This window comes from Typopeltis vanoorti, chromosome 2 (genome assembly GCF_054136105.1).
Source record: "Typopeltis vanoorti isolate ZY-2024b chromosome 2, IOZ_Tvanoo_1.0, whole genome shotgun sequence".
Lineage (NCBI taxonomy): Eukaryota > Metazoa > Arthropoda > Arachnida > Uropygi > Thelyphonidae > Typopeltis > Typopeltis vanoorti.
The window spans coordinates 71,249,353-71,275,281 of NC_143550.1; the positions used below are offsets into that span (position 1 = coordinate 71,249,353).

At 37.7% G+C, this 25,929-nt stretch overlaps 1 protein-coding gene across 1 annotated transcript in view; it reads right to left on the reverse strand.

The window, feature by feature from the left end:
• The window catches only part of kug (FAT atypical cadherin kugelei), a 599,114-nt gene that overhangs the window by 119,229 nt on the left and 453,956 nt on the right, over nt 1-25,929 (reverse strand). The window contains exons 25-26 of the mRNA XM_090401756.1: nt 23,896-24,771; nt 5,003-5,168 (exon numbers count right to left, since the gene is read on the reverse strand). Of these exons, the coding sequence (XP_090257882.1) occupies nt 5,003-5,168; nt 23,896-24,771 (1,042 nt within the window). The remainder of the gene's footprint in view (nt 1-5,002; nt 5,169-23,895; nt 24,772-25,929) is intronic.

Consider the following 25,929-nt stretch of genomic DNA (forward strand, 5'->3'; position numbering starts at 1 on the left):
TGGACCCCTTGGTTTATCTCTCTCGTATATGATAGCTCGTGATTTAATCTTATTTGTGTTTGATTATTTTCATATATACTTGTGATAGCTTTTAGGATATCATTTGGTATTTGTCTTTCTTTTAATATGTTAAATGATATGTTTCTTTTAACTTTGTGAAATGCTTTTTCAAAGTCAATAAATGCAACATGTGTTTCTAAATTGTATTCTCTTCTTTTCTCTATTATTAATTTTAGGCAAAAGGCCAGGTCTATACATGATCGTCCTTTTCTAAATTCATTCTGTACTTCTAAAATAAAGTTTTTGGAATATTTCATTAGTTTGCTATTTAAGATTCTGCTATATATTTTTAACAGGAATTTAGTATACTGATACCTCTATAGTTTTTAGGGTCTTAATAATGAAAAAAAAGATAGGAATCACAATTGCTTTTTCCATTCTATTGGAGGAATACCAGTTGAATAAATTTTATTTAAAAATAATAAGAGTCTTTCTTTGAATCTTGTTCCTGAGTATTTATATAGTTCTGACTTTAGCTTATCTTCTCCAGGTGATTTTCCATTTCTTGTTTCTTTCAGGCTGATTTCTAATTCTTCTTTAGTTATTTCCTTTTAATTTTCGTTAATTGTTTGCCAGTTGTCTTTTTTAAAATATTTGTCTGTCCACAATTCTGTGTAGTAATTTAGAAATTCTTCTAATTTCAATTCGGTGTTTAATTTTATGTTTTCTTTGGTATCTGTATTTAAGCGTTTCAAAATTTTATATATCTTGGCTCTTATTTTATATAAATCATGTTCTAAATTAGAGACAAATTTGTTCCATGATTCTCTATGTCTTTTTCTGACTTCTCTTTTAGCTATGGCTCTTATTCTTTTATATTCTATTTCATCTTCTAATCTTTTACTGCTTAACCATTTATGATAGGCTTCTTTTTTCTTTTTGATTATTTCTTTGATTGTATCATCCCAGATCTTCAGTTTTTTCCTTTTATTGAATTTTTTGGTCTTTCATTTGCTGCTGCATTTAGTATAGTTTTTATATTAAGCCATTCTATTTCTATTTCTTCATTTTGTTTTATTTTATCTAGATATTGGTTAATTCTTTGTTCATATAGCCATTGTACATTTGTGTCCTTCAATAGTATAGTTTTATAAACAAATGTTTTAATTTTTTTTTCTGTTCTTGTTACTTGTAGCCATTTAGGTGGTAATCTTGATTTTATTTTAACAAGGAAATGGTCACTGCTTATTTCACATCCTCTGTGAACTCTAACATCTAGTGAAAATTTTGATGTCTTTTCATTTAATATAAAGTAATCTAATATTGATTTCCATCCTCTTGCTGCCAAAGTATATTTATGTATGTCTTTATGTTTATAGAAGGAATTCATTATTTTTAGGTTATTATAAACTACAAAGTCAATCAATTTTTTACCATTCCTGTTTAGAGTATGTTCTCCATGTATTCCTATATTATTGTTAATTTTCGTGTTTCCAATTCTTGCATTTAAGTCTCCTGCTAAAATTACGTAATCATTTTTAGTTATTTTATTATATATGTTTTGTAGCTGATTATAAAAATCAATATTATCTTGTTCTCTTCCTTCTTCTGGGACATATAAACCAATTATTGTTAAATAGCCTCTATCTATTTTTATTCTTTCATTCCATAATTTATAATGTTTTAACTGTTTTGAAAGGGAGTTATGAATCCAAATCATGACTCCTGCTTGTGCTATTTTGGTCTCTGTCGACTCCACTGTATATCATATTAAAATTTTCGGTTCTCATAGTTCCTTTTAATTTCTTTTTTGTTTCAGTGATTACTGCTATTTTAAAATTTTTTTCATTTAATAATTGGTCTAATTCTATTTCTTTATATGCTATTCCTCTTACATTCCAGTTTGCTATGTGTATTCTATTTTGTCGTTTCCATTTTTGTTTTACCTTTTCCATTCCAGGGTCGTTTCCCATAGATTCAATCCAATTATCTTTTTCTGTCAGCTTACAAGTAGAATTATGTTCTCCATGTTAGGGGGCTAGCCTGACGATGGAATAGTTCAGTGGTAGGGCTGCTACCCTTAAGGCTTCTGAACTAGCCTTCTTCTGAATTTAAACCCATAGGAGGAATATGGTATATTGAGGGGGGGGGGGGAAGAGTAGATTATTGAAGAATTATAGTAAGGTTTATAGAGAGGGCATAGTTGTAAGGCCAGAAATAAAAAGACCCCATGGCCCTCGAGTACTCTAATAGCATAATGGTTATAAAATAAGAAAAGTTGGCTGATAAGGCCTTATAGGAAAGATTAAAGTAAGTGGATCTTCCTCAAAGTAGAAGAAGGAGAGGATAGATCCAGCTAGGGGTTCATGGGAGTGCCGCTTCCCTTACAATCAAGATGATTGCCCCTTATGGCCCTGTTGGTCCACGAGTCCTTATTCAATATATTCGGACCACCCCACCCCACCACACACACATGGTGGGCTCTCCTATCCGCCACCCAGGGGAAGTGCTCTCTAGGGGTTACAGGGTCCCCTCCTCTCGGGGGAACCCTGTAACCCCTAGAATGAATTATGAAAGAATTAAACCAAGAACCAGTATTTTTTCTATTACTGTAGAAATAGAAATTGTTTATTATTTAAATTAAGGGGATATTAAATCCTACATTCTTTTAAAACTGAATAAGAAACTCAAAGATTGGAATCAAAGAGTTTCATGCCGAATATAGTAACTATAAACGTATCGGCGACTACTAGCGTAAGCTAAAGCACGTAGTTCAAGTACGTAGTACAAACTAGGGCAACTCGTTACAAAGGTGGAGAAAGTTCTGATTGTTATTCTTAGTATTTTCCATAACGTAAAACCCATCTCCTAGGAGATATATGATGTTGTACATTATGATGGGAGGTCACTACCCAGACCAGTTTCGATCTTTATTGAGATCTCATCAGTGAGTAGACCAAGTACTAAGTATAATAATATAAACCCTTAATTTAAATAATGTTTTACATCACTAAAATGAAGTCTATTGGCTCTTTACTTTAAATAAGAAATTGTTTATATTTTTTAGAATTTAAAAAATATAAACAAAAATGGACAGAACACATTCAAAGAATGAAAACAGAAGATTACCAAAACAAGCCATTAGGAAAAAGAAAACCAGGACGTCCTCTTAAATGATTCAACGATGACTTCTAAGGCCGGAACAGGCCATGCTAGGCCTAAATCTTTGATACGCATGATGATGATGATGATGAATTATTCTTCCTCTTGCTTGCCATATAGCAGAAGATTCCCTTGAATTAATCTTGGCCAGCCCAGCTAGTCTTCTCTCATACTGCACTTTTTCTTTCTTTACAATGCTTGTCATCTTCCTAGCCTGCATTTTATATACTCTTCATGGATCCGATCACCACCAACTGTCTTGTATACCTCCTCCATAGCATTTTCTTTGCCAACACAGCTTGTTTTCACTGTTCATCCATATCATCTGTTAACTTGCTTAACACTTGATATACAGTTATTACATTGTTTGTGTCAAATAATGACTTATGAATTTCCATGCACTGTCAACATATTTTCTGCACAGCTCATCAACCCATATTTGACTACAGAGCTTCCCACAATCACCTACCTTATAATTCCACATATATCCTCTTTTGGCAGTAACCTTTTATTGTTTCACCACTTACCAAACAGGTACCTCATGATAACTCAAACCAAATGATGGCAGTGCTAATACCACATTACCAACTACATCTGCTGAAGTTATTATAAAATCCAAAACATAAAATCTAAAACCTCTAGTTGCTTCGCTCACATGCTGCTTAAGATATTTATCCCTCAGAAATTCAACAAACTCTCTTCTTGCTCCCATATATACTATCTCCTCCTTCAGTTCTATATTCTTGTGATTAAAGTCTCCCATTAGGATCACCTTCTTTTTAATGCCCAACCAATTTGCCTAAACATTTCACAGTAAGTATTCTCTACATTTCCTGGCCTATAAGACCATCTTATCAGATATACTAGCCTGTTAATTTCAACTGTACACCACACAGATTCAAAATCTTCAAATGTACTATTAACTTCCACACTTTATGGACACAATTCCTCTGCTATCATTAAGAGTACTCTTCCCTCCTCATTTCACCCTCCTATGCTTCTAGAAAATCGCATAGTTTCTGACCTCTGGAATGTTAAATATGAGGAAAGGTTGATAAGATGCAACTTGCAGAGTTTGGTGGACAGGTGGAAGAGGGAGATATGATAGAGACCTACAAGTTGGTAAGGGGTTGTTATAGGATCAATGCTGGAGAAGTTTTACAGAGAATAGCAGGAGATCAAGGGAGAACCATCCTGGAAACTGTATAAAGAGGGCGTGAGCAGGGGAGTGAGAGGTAGGTTTTTTCGTGCAGAATTGTGAATGATTGGCATGCCTTGCCTGAGAATGTGGTGTCTGCAAAGAGTTTGAATGTGTTTAAAACATGGTATGATGAGCTGTGTGTGTGATAAAAGGACCTCCCAGATGAGTCTTTGACTCCATGAGGTCTTGGGATGGTAATAATAATAATAATATTCATTACCATAATGGCATTTGCAAACCACCAGTGATGATGATGTAATGTTGTATGTGTGTGTGAGTGTGTGTGGAGGGTGAAGTGACCATGGAGGATTTTGGTTTTTCTCCTTCACATGAAACTAGCAATGGAAACTGGTTCCCACAAAAACATGTATATACTTGCAAGAGAAAAGAAGAGATTTTTTGTATAGAGAGTGGAAAGCAGTGAAAAGCACTGCTAAGATTATATAAATGCATTTCTTCATGCTGAATGAATTTAAATTATGGATGACACTGAAATATGGATGGGTCTACTTTTTTTATAAAGTGATGAAAGATTTTATATTATCATTCCATAAAAAAAACATCTTATTAATTTGCTTTATAGAATGGACTGGGGAGGGTGGATTCAAAGTTTAAGAAATATTGCTTCAACTAACTTACCATCAAATCCTGGTTCACAAAGACATTCTATTTTTCGGTAATGTTGTGGAGATACATAACTGAAGGCATCTGTTGTAATACTAACTGCAAAAGCTGTGTCAAGCACAATTCGATCAATGCATTCACCATTAATGCACTTCTCTTTATTACACCGGTCTTCCATGATCTAAACAACAGTATTAGAATAACAGGCAGTTATTAAAAATACATGAATACTTTGAGATTATCCAACAGAATATTATAGCTATTTGCTGACAATATACAGATATATTTAATAACATATTTAAAATCTGAGTGAATATATATTACATTATACATTGATTATACATATTATATATTATGCATACATATAAGTAGAAATATGTATTGGCACTATATTTCAGAAAAATCTATATAACATATAACATAATCTCAATAACATGTAGGCCCTCTTCTGGACTAGATCATACTTTTGATTTCCAGGTATATTCTCCACCAGCCTGTAATAACATGAATTAGGTATTTTGGCCCATTCTGCCATCAGCATTACTGCTAGTACTTGTATCACTGTTAGACACTAGTCTTGCCTTTGGCCAACATTTTTAGTTCATCCAAATTGCAAGGATTGCTATTACAATTCAGTACAGGCCAGTCACTTTCTTTCCACATAATTTTCTTCAAAATACATTGTAATAGCATCCATAGCATGACATAGTGCATTATTATATTTAAAAAGATATGGATCTTTTAGCAAAGTTGTATATTCCATAGCATTCATTCTTTCAAAATTACAAGTAAAGAACAGAAGAAACAGAAACAGCTCCAGAACATTATACCTTTACACCAGTGATGCAGAAATACAATGCTCTACTCTTGGGTATAATGCACTTGGCACAACACAGTCGACATGCATTCACTACACCCACACTCAACTATATGACTGAAAAGGATAGAGCATGATTCATTATTCCATGCTAAAAATGCCTTGCAAACTAGTCATGATATTCTTGACACTAGTGTTTTGTTTTTGATTGCTACAGTTAATATGTGGCTTATGTAGAAAATGCTGCAGTTTTGTATGTAGTCAGCATTATATTACTAAGCTGACCCCCACCCCCAATAGATTCTTTAAACTCCTGATGGATAGTTTTCATATAAGATAAATGAGATTTACATACCACTTTGGTACTTTTGTATTAGCTTCCTAGATTTTCTGGTGTATTTCTATACAAAGATTCACCCTCTCATTTTTACTGGCTGATAATGTTTGCTATTGTGGATTATGGCTTGCAATATATCTTGTTGGAGGCTTAATGGATTTTTTTTTTTTTTTTTTTAATCCCTGTAGATGTCCTAGTGACTAGGACGAAATATAGGAAGTATTAAATTCTAATTTAATTCTTTTTGAGTGTTGTAAAAAATCCATTAAGCCTCCAACAAGATGTCCTCACAGCACTTAAGCCTCTACACACGGCTTGCAATATATTTTATTTTAATGGTTGGATAGGCCACTGATATAGCAACCTATGTTATCTTTTATCTTTTTCAAAGTGATAGCATATATATATATATATATATTTAATATCACTTTAACACACACACACACACACACACACACACACACACACACACACACACACACACACACACACACACACACACACAGAGGCCACAAAACCTATAGCAAATCAATGCTATGGGAGGGGGACAGGGATCAAAAGATAAGTAGTCCATTGATATTCTGTTTGATGAGACAGAGGTTGTAATCTTTGCGGAATACTTCATTAAGAAAGCTGTTTCACAGAAGCAAGGTAGATGGAATGAAGGATGAATGGGAATAGAAGGTTCGGCAAGTCAACAATTCAAACATACAAGGATGTTGAGCATCTGTGTTCATATTACTGTAGGTTTAGCAGTGAATGGAGGCATGATGGATGCCAGTTTTGCCAAACAGTACCATGAAAATAAAATATATCTATAAAAAGAAAGTTGAGGTAATGTGACACTCTCTTTGAATAACTGATGCTCAAATTTGAAACAGCTTCTATGTAGAAAGCAGGTCCTTAGACGTTTTTGTGATCTGTGTCAACTCCATGCTGAATTAGACTAGACTTATGAAGTTTTTTAATAGAGGAATGAAAAACTGATGTTCCTGCTGTCATTCCTCAATGGATGTTCTGTTGAGATCCTGATGCCAAGATAAAGACTTTTAAGCACTTTTCTCTTATAATTATGCATTAACTATTTGAGACTGACTTATACAAAAAATAAATAAAACTTTTGAACATAAGCTAACTACTATGATGTTCAGAGGCTTTTTGTCCCACTTTGGATTTCTATATAATCTCTGATGAGAACCAACATCCTGAAACTGTAAACCATGAATTTCTTAATCAAAGCTCACAGTAAAATGTCAACATGTGGGTTTTGGGAGAGTCTTTTAACAAGTACAATAACAGGAAATTCAGACTGAAGGTAAGAACACATGCAATTTACAGACATAAAATACTATTATTGTTTGTGGTGGTGAGAAAATTAAGTAGTAGGGGAGATGGTGAGATGTGTGTAGTGGTGTGGAGTAGACTGTCCTCTCGTGATGAGTTCTTGGACCCCCTTGGAGTCATGTTATGTAATAATGATAATAATATTTTCATGGTAAGTGATCATGTCTTAAATTTTTAAAGTATCAAAGGCAAACATTATTTGCATACTTGGCTGTGAAATCCCTATGGCTGTTTATTATCTTTCACTTAAAGGAGAACATGATTACAATTTTGAAATTTCAACAAATTTATATTTGAAAAATCGAAAACATTACTCGATTGATAATTTATACTGTTCTGTTTCTGTTATGCATTATGGATTTGAAATTCAAAAGCACTAGGTGCACGTGAAAGTCTTTAGATAGCGGTTGATTTAAATGCTTTTAAATATAATCACTATTAGCTTGAATTTAAAAAAAAACATGTTTAGTCTCAAAAGGGAGTTTATGTAACTGATATAGAGATCATAAAGGAGAATGTGAATAGACTGACATAGTTATTATTATGCATTATGGATTAAAGAGAATACAAGTCTATGTAACACCCGTGAGACTTCAGCAAGAAAACTCGCAGGCAGTGGAGAGGCAGTTGAAAATTCAGGGAACAATCAACTTTGTTAGTATGTTGCTAAGATATGACAATGATGAGCTGAGACAGAGGGCAAGAATCATGAATAGGACTGCTGGCAGAGCTGTGTGGGGAGAAGGGAGTGTAGTTTGTAGATGTGTGAAATGTATTTGAGGGAAGAATGGAACTGTACAAAAGTGATGGATTGCACCTAAATGGCTTTAGAGTGAGTGAATTTGTGAAACTGTTGCTAGTACGAAGGCCAGTGTTTGATGCAAGCAAGAGATCAAAAGTAGTAAGAGGTGAAGTGAAAGATTAGGAGAGTGGAACTGAAGAGACCAAAGTGCTTGGCAATGGAAATGGTAGTAATGTGAGAATGGGAATGCAAGAGGAACAAGGAAATGGGAAGATGACCAGGAAGACATAGGGAGAGTGGATGTTGGGAGTAGCAGCAAATGTGTGAATGGGGATGATTAGCATAGGAATGGAATGGATCAGGTTGTAAGGGGTTAGTTGAGATTGAGAAAATATATAGGGTGAGTGGAGATAAACATGATTGGGAAGGGCAGGTGGAGTGGTGAGGAAATCACAACCAACAGGCATCTTGGGGAGGACTAGTTACAGACCTAATAGTGAACTATTGTGTTTATGTTGTGTTAAGCTGTGTGTAAAATGCAAGGAGTATCAGAAATAAGGAAGATAAATTGTTTCATGTTTGGGTATATATCTGCCCTAAAATTGTTGGAATAAGTGAAGCATGGTTAAAGAAAGATAATATCCTACTGATGATGGTAGGAGAATTATGTCCACATAATTCTACCACCATCATCAGTAGGAGAATTTTGAAGCAGTGTGGTGTGAGGTGGAGGTTGACAGCAAGAGATATTTAGTTGGATGTTGCTGTATGGCAGGGAATGTGAAAGATGGTGATGAAGAAATCTGAAAGCAACTTGAGAGAGCGAACATGTTCCTTTAAAATAACTGGAAGTAACATGATAGTTTAAATTACTGCACTAATAATATCTGATATTATTATTATTATTATTATTATTCAGGCCTCCATGGAGTCAAAAGACTCATCGTGGGAGGTCCTTCCTAACAACATAAAGTCTGTCAAGCCTCATCGAAGGGAGGTTCCCCCTAAGAAACACAAAGTCTATCATACCACTCCTTAAACTCATTTACCGTTCTCGCCCTCACCACTCTATCAGGCAATGCATTCCACGGCTCAACCACCCTCCATGCAAAGAAACCACTCCTCACCCTCTTGCTCACAGTTTCCTTTCGTAACTTCCAGGGATGGCCTCTTGTCATTACTCCTTCCTGCTGTTCAACCAAGTGAAAGAACTCTCCAGTGTCAACCCTGTAACCACCACTCAACAGTTTAAAAGTCTCAATTATATCACCTCTCCTCCTTCTATCCGCCAAACTCTGCAGTCCACATTCCCTCAGCCGTTTTTCTCATAACTATCCTTGTACAGTCCTGAGACCATCTTTGTCATCCGTCTTTGTATCTTTTCCACAGTTAATTTATCCCCTTCAAATCCTGGGAACCAAGTCTGAGAACAATAATCCAAGTGTGGTCTGATCAGAGACTTATACAATGGAACGATAACCCTCTTATCTCTGCAGGTCAGTGTCCTTCTCATAATTGCAGCAATCCTCTGTGTTACCTTCACCACCTTTGCAATATTACTATTATTACTACTATTATTATTACGGGCAACTCCAGGGAGTCATTAGACTCATCGAGTGAGGCCCCAAATCATATTCATCACAACTATTCGACATTCATACAGTATCTATCATACCTCGCTTTAAACTCATTCATTGTCACAGCATCCACCACAGACTCAGGGAGCGCATTCCACTCATTCACTACTCTAAAAGTAAAGAACCCAGCTCTAACACCTTTACTAACCACACTTTTGCCCAGTTTCCATGGATGTCCCCTAGTCCTCCCACAACCAGCCCTGTTCTCAAAAATATCTTCTGAATTAATTTTATAGAAACCCTTCAGTAATTTGAATGTCTCAATCATATCTGCCCTCCTCTGCCTATCAATCAATTTTTGCAACCCACAAATCCTCAACCTGTTCTCATACGGTTCATTCCACAGACCTGCTATCATCTTGGTCACTCGCCTCTGGATCCTCTCCACCTCCTCCCCATCAAGAAGAAACCTAGGTGACCAAATCTGAGCACAGTAGTCGAGATGGGGTCTTATCAAGACTCGATACAGAGGAACAATAACCTGCTTGTCTCTGCTTGTCAACATATTCTTCAGCAACCAAATGATTTGATGAGCTGATTTGGCCACTTTTGCAACGTGTCCGCTAAATTTCAATTCCTTATCCACCAACACTCCTAAATCTCGTGCCTCATCAATTTCCTGGAGCACGGTTCCAACAATGCAGACAACTGCCGCCAATCTTTTCACCCCAAAATGCATAACCTTACATTTTGCCACATTAAATTGACATCCATTCTCCTTAGCCCAGACCTCCAATCTATCCAAATCATCCTGCAAAATTTTGACGTCATCTGCATTCACTATTGCCCTACCCAACTTCACATCATCCGCAAACAAATGAACTGTTCCTCTCAGATCCTTTCCTATATCATTTATGAACAAATTAAACAGCAGTGGTCCAAGAACAGATCCTTGTGGCACACCACTAGTCACAGGCCGTCTTGTGGACTCTACTCCTGAGTAAACCACTCTCTGATATCTCTCCGTCAACCACCCTCCTATCCATCTCACCAACCCTATGTCCATTCCCATATGCTGCAATTTACTGATTAGAATTCCATGTGGTATCCTGTCAAAGGCCTTAGCAAGGTCCAGTAGAATCACTGTAAACCCATTACCCTTATCCAGTTCAGCCGTCACTGTGTTATAATACGTGAGCAAGTTACTGAGGCATGACCTACCCTTCACAAAACCATGCTGTCCCCGATACAGTATCCCATTTTCTTCTATCCAATCTTATATTTTCCTCTCGACTATTTTCTCTAAGACCTTGATAATGATTCCTGTTATGCTGATTGGCCAGTAATTTTCAACAGCAGCCTTGGAACCACCTTTGTGCAGTGGAACTATTTTCCCCTCTTTCCACTCCCTTGGGACTGACCCAGTCCTGAGGCTCAAATTAAACAAAATGGTCAAGGGCACTGACAATTCTTTGGCCGCTTCACGTACAACACGAGCTAGTATACCATCCAATCCCACAGATGTATTGACATTGAGGTTCTGTAATAGACTAGTTACCTCTACTTCATTCATCACAATTCCAGTATAAACTGTTGGTTCTTCCATTCCTGCAAAGTCACCACCTGGATGATATACGCTTGCAAAGTGCTCGCTCAGTAATTCCACAATATCGACTGATTCGGTTACCTCCCTACCCTCAGCATTTTTTAAGATCATTCTACCATGAGCATTTTTCCTTTTACTTGCAACATATTGAAAAAACTGTTTGGGATTCTCTTTAGCCTGCGTGGCCAATTTCCTTTCGTAATCTGTTTTTGCTTTTCTTACCACCCTTGTTACCATCCTGGCCTGAGCTTTATACTGTTCCTGCGCCTGATGGTCACCCTTCTCCTTAAATTCCCTCCACAATTGTTTCTTTTTTTGCAGCTCAAGCTTAATAGTGTTATTCATCCATTTAACCCCTACTTGATTTATTATTCGGACTCTTGGTATACAGTCAACCATTGCCTCCTGCAAACAGTTCTTAACCACCTCCCATGCACTATCAACATCCAGCCCTTGCAGTTTTACATGCCATGGCATTGAGCCAAGCACACACCTAAGCTTGTCATACTTACCAGCCCGGTAATTCGACATGTACCCTGTCTTAATTGTAAATTCGACTCCTTTAGCCACCTCCCAAGTCATGACCTTATGGTCACTCTCACCAATTGGTGGCAACATGGTCATGTTCGTTACAGCCACATTCTCAGTTGCAATTACTAGGTCCAGCACTCTCTGCCCCCTGGTATTTTCCAATACATGTTGCCGTAGATAGTTGTATCTTAATAACCGCATAAAATCCAATTCCTTCCTCCCATGTGCCCTCTCCTCTTTCCAGTCAATGTTACCATAATTAAAATCACCCATAATAATTACCCTCCTTCCACTCATTTCTTCTATTTGCTTATGCATACTATCCCCACCATCCACTCCATCACCCGGTCTATAGCAGCACCCAATTATATATTTTGTTCTGCTAGATTCTATCTCACACCAAACAGCTTCAAATGTGCTTTTTTCCCCATCCTGCAGTTCAACTTCTATACTCCTTGGCTGAAGCTCATCAGCTATCATCAATAACACTCCTCCCCCCTTTTTATTCACCCTGTCACTCCTGAACACGCTATACCCATCGCATTCAATCCCACTAGCTTTATCATCTTCTGTCAGCCATGTTTCACTAATACCGACAACCTGTGGCCTGGAAGTGCCAACCATGGCCCAAAACTCTTCCTTCTTGTTCCTAATACTCCTGGCATTAGTGTACATGAATTGCAGAAGCCCATTTGTCCCATCACTACTTTGATGCCTTATACTAACTATCCCATTCTGATTTGTTGTCCTTCGTACTCGCTCGGGCATAATATACTCATTCATAACTGCCCCCCTAAAGTCTGCATATCTACTCCCCCCCCTCTTAATAAATCTAGTTTCCCTGAGTCTGTAGATCCACTTCCACATCAATCATCAATACTCTTTCAAGTCTCCGTACACCAACTCCATTCAAACGTAACCCATCCATCTTATATAAATCCTTTCACCCATCGAACTCATTCCACACATCCACAAATTCCACACCACTCTCCATGCATAACCCACGCATAAAGTCACTGGCAATTATGGCCCTCTTTCTAAACTAATATGTCCCCTAAACTTCAGGTTTCTATCAATCATCAACCCCAGATCTCTTGTCTCCCCAACTTCCTCCAGTATAACTCCTCGCATAGAGTATGTAGCATCCCATCGATGTTTCCCAAACCTCAAGACCTTACATTTTGCTGCATTAAACTGATACCCCCATTCATTTGAGCATCTATCTAGCTTATTCAAATCCTCTTGCAGGACTACCACATCTGCACTATTACTAATAATCCTTCCCAGCTTCGCATCATCCACAAACAACTGAATATCCCCTTGCAATCCACTAGCAATGTCATTGATATAAAGGTTAAACAATATAGGTCCTAGTACTGAGCCCTGTGGGTCTCCACTTGTAACCTTCTGTCTCCTTGAAACTGCTCCACCATACACAACTCTCTGATACCTATCAGAGAGCCAATCCCGAATCCAGTTAACCAATCTGACATCCAGACCCATGTGTTGCAACCTAAATATCAGCTTATCATGTGGCACCTGTCAAATGCCTTTGCTAAGTCTAAGAAAATTGCAGTATATGCCTTTCCCTCATCTAATGTTCTTGTAACTTTATTATAAAAGACTAGCATATTGCTAAAACAAGAGCATCTTCCTCACAAATCCATGTTGACTCTCACAGATAACATTACCGTCATCTGCCCAGTTCTGTATACGGTCCCTCACTACTTTCTCCAAGATCTTAACAACTACTGATGACACACAGACTGGTCTATAATTATACACTTCAGTCTGTTACCACACTTATGCAATGGCACTATCATACCTTCCTTCCATTCCCTGGGCACCTTTGCCGAAGCCAGACTTTCACTGAAAAGCCAGGTTAAAGGCACTGTCAGGTCCCTCACTACTTTCTCCAAGATCTTAACTACTGATGACACACAGACTGGTCTATAATTATACACTTCAGTCTGTTACCACACTTATGCAATGGCACTATCTTACCTTCCTTCCATTCCCTGGGCACCTTTGCCGAAGCCAGACTTTCACTGAAAGAAACAAGAAATGGAAAATCACCAGGTTAAAGGCACTGTCAGTTCCCTAGCACATTCTCTCAAAACTCGTGGTGAAATACCATCCAGTCCCAAAGCTTTATTGACATCCAGAGGTCTCAGTATCTGAAACACACTCTCCTCCTGTACCTCTAAACCTTGAACCTGCCCTATCCCTCTAGCATTAACACCGACTCCTCCAGGATGAAATACTCCAATAAAGTGGTCATTGAACAATTCCACTATGCCCTCTGCATCAGTCACTCTATTCCCATTTTTATCCCACAATATCATTCTTCCACAGTCATTTCTCCTCCTACTGGCCACATAGCTAAAAAATTCCCTAGGATTTTCTTTGGATCTTAGGGTCAACCTCCTCTCATATTCCAGTTTCGCTTTCCTTACCACACTAGTCACTCTTCTGGCCTGTGTCTTATATTCTTCACGCATCCTCTCTTCACCTGTCTCCTTATCTCTTCCATAGCCTCTTTTTCACATGCAATTCCTGTTTAATATTGTTTGTCATCCACTTTACTCCAAATTGTGTCCTCTTCTCGTGGTATACAATTTACCATTGCTGCTAACAAATATTCTTTCACAATTTCCCACGCACTGACGATATCAAGGCCTTCCAATTCCTTCCTCCATGAAACTTCCCGAAGTTGACGTCTTAGACGTCAACTTCGGGAAGTTGATTCGGGAATAATCACCTGCATTATAATTCCACATAAGTTCCCGTCTCTTTGATACTCCTGCATGTCTATTCATTTTCCAAGTCAAAACCATATGGTCACTCTCTCCAACTGGTGGGAGAGATGTCATCTCAGTTGTTATCAACTCTTCTAATGCTATAACCAAATCTAAAACTCTTGAACCTCTTGTTCCCTCTGTTACATGTTGCCTAAGACATTTGTCCCTCAAGAATTCTAGAAATTCCATTCCACTATTGCTACATGCATCTTCCTCTCTCCAATTTATACTACTGTAGTTAAAATCTCCGATAACAATCATTCTTCTTGCACTTGCTAAACTTAGCTGTCTAAACATCTCCTGGTCCCCATCCTCCATGCTCCTGGGTCTGTAGCAACACCCCACTAAATATCCTGTTTTGCCTACCTCACACCATATGCTCTCAAAATCATTTATCTCACTTCCTTCCAAATCCTCCACTCTTAGAGGACATAGGTCATCACTTATCATAAGCAGTACCCCACCGCCACGCTTTCCCGTCCTATCCTGACGAAAAATGCTATACCCAGTGACTTCTATTCCTGTTATTATATCTCCTTCTGTCAACCATCTCAGTGATCCCAATAATTTTTCGCCAGGCTGATACTATCTGCGTTACCAATTCCTCTCCCTTATTCCGGATACTCCTGGCATTAGTATAAAGCATATAAATGCCATTGTTTCTAACCCAGCATTATCCCTTCTAGACTCCACTGCACTCAGTGTTACCTGACATCGTCTCCCTTCTCCCAAGTATCTATTCCCACAAGAGGCCACCCCTGCTATCATCCTCCCTGGGACACACTGACTCGTTCAGAACAGCAATCTCTCCAGATGCCTATGTCCTTCCTCATTCAAATGTAAATGGTCTCACTCTCTCATACAATTCCTCTCTTTCCTCAAACGCACTCCAAGCATCCATATATACCAGTCCTCTCTTGTCACACATTCTTGCTATTATACCATTCAATATCACCGCTCTTCTGCTCAGCTCATCATTATCATACCTAGGCAACACACACACTATTTTTCCTCTCTCTGTCTTCTTCCATACAGTCTCAAGCAAAAACCTCATATCTCTCGCTGCCTGACTTACATTACTACTCAAGTCATTCGTTCCTACCATCACAATCATCTCATCCACCTTTTCACCTCTCTTAATTGCCATAGCCACCCTTTCTATTGTTCCTCCTGGCAAACACTCCTCACGCATCCTATCTTGAACACCACGGATCATTGAGTCACCATACATTATAGTTCTTACCATTCTCTCTCTCCTATTGTTTCCATTCTCTCCTCTTCTTTCATTCCCATAGGTCTCTCTCATTCCCTCTCCACTTCTGCTATTCTCTCTTCTAGCATTTCCATACCTCTCCTCTTCTAGCACTCCCATACATCTCTCTCATTCCCTCTCTCCTATGTTTTCATTTTCTCCACTTCTAGCACTTCCATATCCCTCTCTTATTCTGTCTCTCCTACTGTTTCCATCCTCTTGTCTTCTAGCATTCCCATACCTCTCTCTCATTCCATCTCTCCTACCGTTTCCATTCTCTCCTCTTCTAGCACTTCCATATCTCTCTCTCATTCCGTCTCTTCTACTGTTTCCATCCTCTCGTCTGCTAGCATTCCCATACCTCTCTCTCATTCCCTCTCTTCTACTGTTTCCATTCTCTCCTCTTCAAGCACCCCCATACCTCTCACTCATACTCCCTAAATTCTCTCTCTCTCCTACTCTGATTCTCCTTGCATTTATCTCTTCCATTCTCCTAATCTTATCTTTCATACTTCTGCTCTCATTCACAAGACATTCCACCTCCTCTTTCAACTTATCTATCTCCCTCTGCAGGTCAGTCACTCTTAATCTAAATTCACTCTCCCAAACAAAACCTTCTCGTAAACTTTCACAGTCACTCACACCTTCCACACTATCAACTATTATTTTCTCATTCATATATATCTTTTTTTCATTCTCTCCTATCACACTACTTGTCTTCCTACATTCATTCCCCTTTTCTGGAGCAACAAAGTCGGATATCGATATTTCTAATGCACTTATTTCCTCCAACTGCCTGCATTTTGCGCATATACGCTCTCCTCTCTCTTTTACAAGCCACATATCTAATTCCCGAGACGCATACATGCCGCAAATACTGCATGCCACAAAGTCCCTTATGATATTGCTAATAACTGAGTTCTTAAATGGCGAATATCATTACGAGAAACTCAAAATAGTCATGGTGACAATCTTGAACAAATATTTTCACATAACTGTCACTTTTGCAATGAGAAACTACACAAGATATGCACACTGAAGTCCATTAATCTCAGATAAAAATTGTTATGACAATTTAATAGTTCTATAGAACTATTTATTTTTGTCAATGAAAATATTATTATTATTATTTAGGCCTCCAAGGAGTCAAAAGACTCATCACGGGAGGTCCTTCCTAGGAAACACAAAGTCTATCAAAACTCATCGTGGGAGGTCCCTCCTAGGAAACACAAAGTTTATCATACCACTCCTTAAACTCACTGACCGTTCTCACTCTCACCACTCTATCAGGCAATGCATTCCACAGTTCAAGCACCCTCCATGCAAAGAAACCACTCCTTACCCTCTTGCTCACAGTTTCCCTTCGTAACTTCCAGAGATGGTCCCTTGTCATCACTCCTTCTCACTATTCAACCCAGCGAAAGAACTCCCCAGTCTCAACCCTGTAACCACCTCTCAACAGTTTAAAAGTATCAATCATATCACCTCTCCTTCTTCTATCTACCAAACTCTGCAGTCCACATTCCCTCAACCAATCCTCATAACTAACATTGTACAATCCTGAAACCATCTTTGTTATCTGCCTCTGTACCCTTTCCACAGTTAATTTATCCCCTTCAAATCCTGGGTACCAAATCTGAGAACAATAGTCTAAGTGTGGTCTGGAGTCTTATACAATGGAATGATAACTCTTTTATCTCTGCAGGTCAGCATCCTTCTCATTATTGCAGCAATCCTCTGTGTTACTTTCACCATCTTTGCAATATGTCCCTTGAATTTCAGGTTTCTATCAATCATCAACCACAGATCTCTTGTCTCCCCCTACTTCTTCAAGTATATCTCCTCCAATAGAGTATGCAGTGTCCCAAACCCTCAAGACCTTACATTTTGCTGCATTAAACTGACACCCCAGTCATTTGCCCATCTGTCTAGCTCATTCAAATCCTCTTGCATGACTACCACATCTGCACTATTACTAATAACCATTCCCAGCTTCACATCATCCACAAACAACTGAATATCCCCCTGCAATCTACTGACTCGAATCATTAGCATTTAAAATATTTGAAGCTGAAGCACAAACAGCAAGAGAGGGGCTTCTTTGGGAGTCCTGTGCTAAATTTAACATGTCAATAACCATGTCCTATATGCATCAATATATATATATATATATTTATTATCTTAGTGATAATTGGCAAAGATATAGCTCATCTGTTTATTTCCCAATTCCCAAACTACAACTGAAGTGATAGTTGTAGAAAGTTTTTCCATTTATTATTTCTATTATTATATTAAGAGAACATTCCAGGGAATTGGCAGTAGCATTGGCATGCTTGTTTAATAAGAGTCTTACAACAGCACAGGTGTCAAGGGAGTGGAAAGAAGGTAAAATTGTTCAACTGCATAAAGATGGTAATAAGGCCGTGGCTTCAAATTATAGGCCAATCTGTATGTCTGGAGTTGTGATGAAGGCACCAGAAAGATTAGTGAGAAGTAGGATGCAGAATTAGGTTGAAAATAGCAGCATTCTTTGTGGTAATCAGCATGTGTTTGTGAAGGGGAGATCATGTTTTACTAACTTACTCGTGTACTATAACACGGTGGCAAATACCTTGGACAAGGAAGATGCATATACAGTGGTGTACTTGGATTTTGCAAAATCTTTTGTTAGGCCCCCACATGACAAACTATTAAATAAATTGAAACATATGGGATTGGATAACAGACTTCTGAGCTGGATTAGTGACTTGCTGTCAGATAGGAATCAGAAAGTTGTATATGCAGGTGCTGTATCCTGTAAGAGAAAAGTGACTAGTGGTGTACTGTAAGGGTCAGTTTTGGGACCATTGTTGTTCATTTTGTATATTAATGATATTGGGATGGGTTTAACTAGTGATATGCAGCTGTTGCAGACAATGCAAAATTGGGAAGAGCAACGCAGAATTAAGCAGATGTTATGGCCTTGCAGGAGAACTTGAATAGATTGCAGGTAAGTGGAACTATCAGTTCAATGTTGCAAAGTGTAACGTTTTGAAATTTGGTAAGCAACGATGGGATGTAAATTATACACTTGGTAGGGAAACTTTAAAGGAGGTAGAGAAAATGAGAGATCTGGGAGTGGTGGTGAACAAAGACCTGAAATTCAGGGGCCACATTGCACAAGTCGTGAAGATGTCACATTGGATAATGGCAATGATGCAGAGGATCCTGATATGCAGAAATAGAGAGGTTATGATGTCATTGTATAAGGCCTTGATCATGCTTCATATGGATTATTGTGCACAGATTTGGTCACTGGGATTTCATGATGACAAGGATATGTTAGAAAGGGTCCAGAGAAGAATGTAAACTGCGAACCTTCATAAATAGGGGGAGGGAATATGATTGAGATGTATCAGATAGTTGGAGATTGTTACCAATTACCATAGAAGAAATTTTTGCCCTCCTTCTACTCCCTCCTTCCTATTCCCATAGAATAGGAAGGAGGGAGTAGAAGGAAGCAATTCCTGGAAACTGTAAAAGGAGGGTGTGAGCAGAGGAATGAGGAGAGGGCTCATTGCATGGAGGGCAGTTGGTGAGTGGAATGCATTGCCTGAGTGTGTTGTGAATGTACACACATTGAATCAGCTTAAGGCATAGTTGGATGAGCTTTGTGTGTGTAATAGTGTGTGTGTCTCCCACAATGAGTCTGACTCCATGGAGGTCAGATGTTAATAATAATAATAATTATTATTATTATTATTATATGGTATCTACATGGAGTCTGCAGGCTCACTGTGGGGAAGCCCATACTAACATTTGTACACAAACCTATGATACCTGTTCTTAAACTCATTCACTGTCATGGCACTCAAAATAATTCTGTTCCACTCTCCACGGAATAAATCTGGTCTGCACATCCTTACTAACCACACTTTTACATAACTTCCATGGATGATCCCTAGTTTTCTGACTATTTGTCATATAATTAAAAATTTCTTTTGCATGAACTTTATAAAACCACTTTTATAAGTCTTATTCTTAATATCTAATTTCCATCATGTCTCCTCTTTTCCACCTGTCACCTAAATTTTGTAACCCACAAGGAGCATTCCACATACCTATCACCAGTTTCATCACTCATCTCTGAATCCTCTCTACTACCTCCTGATCCCTAAGAACCCAGGTGACCAAATTTGTACACAGTATTCAAGCTGCAGCTGAATCATAGCCTTATAAAGAGGGATAATAACTTCCCTATCTTTATATGTCGGCATGTTTGAAATCCCAATAATCCTTGGATCTATTTTCCAACTTTTGCAATATTACCTCTGAACTTCAACCCTTTGTTCACTATTATCTCCAAGTCTCTAGTCTCATCAGTTTCCTGCAACTGAGTTCAATGTGATACACATAGTATGCAACCTCTTCAGCCCAAACCAGGGCTCCTGCAATTGAGTACCATCAATGTGATACACATAGTATGCAACCTTTTCAGCCCAAACCAGGGCTTGAACAAATAACCCTGTCCACTTGCCCATGGTAAGTCTACCTTTACCAACTATTGCCTCCTCAGTTTTGCATCATGAGGTAACAACTGAATATTTCTCATCAACTCTTTCACTATATCATTGATATACAAATTAGAGAGTAGTGGCCCTAATATAGAACCCTGAAGTATTCCACTAGTCACCCTCATTCTTCTAGATTCTTCCACTCAACTATATTCTACTCTCTGCTGTCTGTCTGTCAATCAGTAAGTACCCCCCCCCCCCCATCCATGCTACTAGCTTCATATCCATTTCCTGAAACTTTTGTAATAGTTTAACATGTGCTATTCTATGAAATTTCCTTTATCCAATTCCACTATATTTTTATAAAATGTGAATAGTTACTGAGACAAAAACCTACTATTTTACAAAGCTGTGCTGCCCAATATAGAGTACCGTATCCTGATCCATGCTATGTTGAATTTACCTTTAACCAACTTTTCGATACTTTAACAACTGCTCTTGATATATTAATCGGCATGATTTTGCTTCTTCTGTATTGGAGCCGACTTTATGTAATGGAACTATCTTACCCTCTTTCCATTCCCTTGGAACCTTGTTAGAGTGAGACTTAGAATGAACAATGCCATCAAAGGCAATGCCAATTCTCTTGCACATTCATGTAGTACACAGGCTGATATACCATCCGGTCCCACTGCTGTATTCACGTTGATATTTTTCAATATGCTGATCACCTCCTGCTCATTTACCTCAATTTTGACATGTATCTCTGTCACATGAGCAACTGCAAAATCTTTATCTGGATGATATGCCTTTGCAAAATGATCTATTTAGTAACTGAACAATTTCTTTGGATTCTGTCTCCTTCCTACCATCAGTATCGATTAAAGTCTTCCTACCATAATCTTTTCCCCTCTAACTTGCTGCATAATGAAAAAACTCTTTTGGATTTACTTTGGCCTGCTAAGCTAATTTTCTCTCATAATCTGATTTAGACTTTCTTAACATACGTAACCCTCGTATAACATGGATGTTAGGTTCCACAGAAATGCCGCATTATATAAATCCATTATGCGAGACTCAGATCACATATAAAAAGTAGGGTTATGTTCTTTTATATTATGAACAATGTTTTGCTTTTATATTATATTGAATTCATCACCACAGTTGCATTCCCTTTGTCTGCTTTAGTTATAACAATGTGGTTATTACTGTGTAGCTCTTTTAAAGTAATGATTACCTTATGTGGGATATTGTTTTGAGGAGGTTTGGAATGGATTAGGATGTTGACCACATGTAAACGAATTGGCTGTTGCTGGAGGCAGGTTGTATATTCCCCATTCAATGAAAGCCATTATTTTGGCTTTTGGAATTTGCCTGGGAGTAATGGCAAAATTGTGTCATCATCTTAATGCACTAGTAGCTTCATTGGTTAAGGCTACCAATGATAAATTCGCAACAATGCGATCTTGTTGTAATTGCAGTTGTTTCGTAGCACTATGTGATTTGATAATTTCAAATTTTTTCTGGTGCCGATTTTTAACTTTGACAAATTCTTTTTAGCCATTGCATCAGAGATGCTGACAAGGATATCCCACACTTCCATGTTTAAGATAGCACACAATTTGTCATGTAGAGTGTTGATCATTGAATTTATTTTTGACAGCTCCATGTGAGCAGCGTTAATCTGTTCGCATAGTAGTTAGTGCTAAACTTGCTTATTTGTAAATGCACTGAGTGAAACTTTTTCTTTAATTTTGACACAGTTTGGTATTAAATTGTGCCAAGACACCTCTTTAAGAAGGCTAACCTGTTCAGTTGCTGTGCCAATTTTAACTTCCATTTACTAAATTGTCGTGTCTGGCATATGATATTGTCTCAGTGAAGAATTCTCAAATTATTATTATTTGTCACCTCCAGGGAGTTCAAAGACTCATCAAAGGCGGACATCTACTCTACAACCACTCACAATCCACCAATTGACCACAACTATACCAACGCCATCTACTGCTGACTGCCACCACTGGTATTTCCACAGACAATCACAAACATCCATGCCCACAGCAGGATTTGAACCCGCAGCCTCTTGACTGGAGAGCGGACATGCTAACCACTCGGCCAGTCAGGCTGGGCAGCCTGGCTAGTCGTGACGAGAACACAGACTGATAAGAAAATCACACTATTTATTAACTTATTTGCTGATATTACATCCAGCATCTTCAGAGCACAAAAACAGTTTGCCACAGTATGCAAAATAACAACAATCTGGTATAACAATGAGACTTGTTTAAACAATTGCAATGAACAACACAAAGACTAAAGTCCTAATTAGGTGCTATCTATGTTGGAAAAAAAAAATTAAAAAAAAACACAGAGAGAGAGAAAGCAGGTATTAATTAGGTCTTAAGGTGACTGCCTCCCAAATTTCTGGTACATTTATACAGCCATACTTGTTGAGGTTTGGAATATGTTTCAAAGCTTCTGTTGATTTCAAAAACAATCTCTCTGATTTATAACGACTTCTGTGTAGCACTGTTGTTTTTTTTCCAATTGATCTTATGTGCAGGAGTATCTAAGGCATAATCTGCTAGACCCAATTGCCATAATGACAGTGCTGGATGTAATTTTATGTTCACTGAGGCAGATGTCCACAGTTCTTCCTGTCTGTGCATAGTAAGCTTGATCACATGACCAGGGCACTTCATAGACTCCGGGATGTGATAAAGAAGAGGGTCTGTCCTTGGGTGAATGGATGAGCATTGCCAATTTGACATAAGGTTTCAATACTTCGCATAGCTGATGTTTATTAAGCACTCTAGATATCTTTCCAGATGTGCTTTGAATGTATGGGATGATGACTGTTTTGCTGTAGTCTTCTGTGATAGACAGTGGGGGGATTTCTTGAGAGCATTTAGTATTTTTTCTATCCTATGGGGATTATAGCCATTGGCTAAGAAGATGTGACATAAGTCAGCGAGTTCAGCAGTGAGAGCATTGTCATTGGAACAAATCACTCTAGTTCTGTGGGTTAGTGTTTTTAGGATAACATACTGTTGAGATGGATGATGGTGTGACTGTGCAAATATCTCCCTGTTTTGTGCTCTGAAGATGCTGGATATAATACCAGCAACATATCAGCATATAAGTTAATAAATAGTATTCTGTTCTTATCAGTTTATTGGCCTATATTCTCATCAATACCTTAAAAATAAACTAACATATACAACGAGCATATAAGCCTTTCCATGCATTTAAGCATTCCTGTAGTCAATATATGGCACATGTATTATATGAACAATTAAAATTTTTTTATCAATTTTTTTTATAGTTTGTTGCAATATCTCTCCAAAATAGATTAATGATCTAGAGTTAAATTTGAATGGAAAATTCATTTTAAAATTTGTATCCTACCTTTACAATTTTGAGTCCAATACTTGATTCCAACTGTTCCTTTTTTTCATTTACTTTCATTCTTATCATTTTTGGAGGATAGAATCCATGTGATGCTTTATGGACTGCAAATACTATATCTAAATCTTGTCGAGCACTACGTTTTTGCCTTGAGGTGTCTTCTAGTGTTGGTTGTAAACTAATAATTTCCACATCTTTCATACGCACATTCAGAACATTACGAAGTCCACGAAGGAAACCTTTCCTATATGTGAGAAGAAAATCTTCTGGCGTTACATCATCAAGGCAAAGAACAATGCTGTTCTTAAGGGCATCTTCTGTTACCATAACAACCTCTACAGCCACATTGGTATAAGTAATAAATTTTCCATCACTAATACTCACATTAACGTCATAAGTTCCAACATCCAACCCAGGCAGAGCAACTAAGGTCCCATCTTCCCTGTCAACAGTAAATAAATGATTATGTAATGAAACTATACTGTATGTCAGTTTGTCATAAGGATCTTGATCTGTTGCATGAATACGACCCATTACTCCACCAGGAAAGTTGTCCAGGTATGAATTAACAGATACATCTAGAGGTGTAACAACAGGAGCATACTGGCTTTCTTCGATTACTGTAATGTTAACCCAAGCATCACTATAAAGAGGAGGGAGCCCACTATCAGACACTCTAACATGAAGCAAATACTCACTGCGAAATTTATGATCAAATTTAGTAGCAGTTCTTAAAGTAGCATCTTGCTGTACTAGCCTAAAAGAATTATCTTCATTTCCAGATAAGATATCAAAAGTGAAAGGACCTGTGTTTGGAGGTGCATCATTATCCATGACAGTAAATTTTAGCACAGTGAAACCAAGTGGATTTCCTTCCTAGAGTAAAAAATAAATAAATAAATAAAGTAAAATAAAAAAAATTAAGGATTTCATTTCATAATCAACATTTTTTCATTCAACTTGCATTTATTAGTGATAAGTATGTCATGAAATATGAAAACATAAAATACTGTTATATGAATGTTACTTATTTTTTTTTTTTGCAAACACATTTATAATATATATATAGATGTAGTACTATCATATCCTGTACACCCCTTGAGGGTACATGGCAGGAATTTGATGATGATGATGATGATATAGATGTAGATGGGGATGTGGTCTGAAGATAAATGAAAAATACCCTTATTACAACATGCTTACAAAAATCTTGGCTCAGATTTTGTGCAGTTCTAGACATTGACAACCAAAAGAAACAACACCAAACAATTTAGTCAAAAGATGTTTTATTAACTGCTTATATTTCGCTGAATTTCAAATCAGCATCATCAGAGCACAACATACTTGTACATGTGACAGTGAGTAAGTAAAACAATACAATTGCAGTGTACAAAAGATCTAAAGTCCTATTTATGGTGCCCTCTAATGTTGGAAAAAAAAAATATTACAGTTATGTAGGAGTTGCTCTTAGGATGACAGTGTCCCAAATTTTTGGCAAATTAATGCAACTGTACTTGTTCAGGTTAGGAGAATTCTTCAAAGCCATTGCTGACTGGAAAAATAATCTTTCAGATCTGTAACAACTCCTAAATAGCACATTTGTTTTCTTCCATCTAATCCTGTTTGAAGGAGTATCGAAAGCGTGGTCTGCCAGTCCTGACTTACCATAGTGATAATAGCGAATGTATTTTTTATGTTCTTCCAGGAGTGTATGAAGTTCCCTGTGACTTGGCATACTATGGACAAAAAGGAAGATCAGTTAACATCCACCTGGAAGAACATAAAAAATACATTCGCTATTATTACTATGGCAAGTCAGGACTGGCAGACCATGCTTTGGATACTCCTTCACCAAGATTAGATGGAAGAAAACAAATGTGCTATTTAGGAGTTGTTACAGATCTGAAAGATTATTTTTTCAGTCAGCAATGGCTTTGAAGAATTCTCCTAACCTGAACAAGTATGGTTGCATTAATTTGCCAAAAATTTGGGACACTGTCATCCTAAGAGCAACTCCTACATAACTGTTAATAT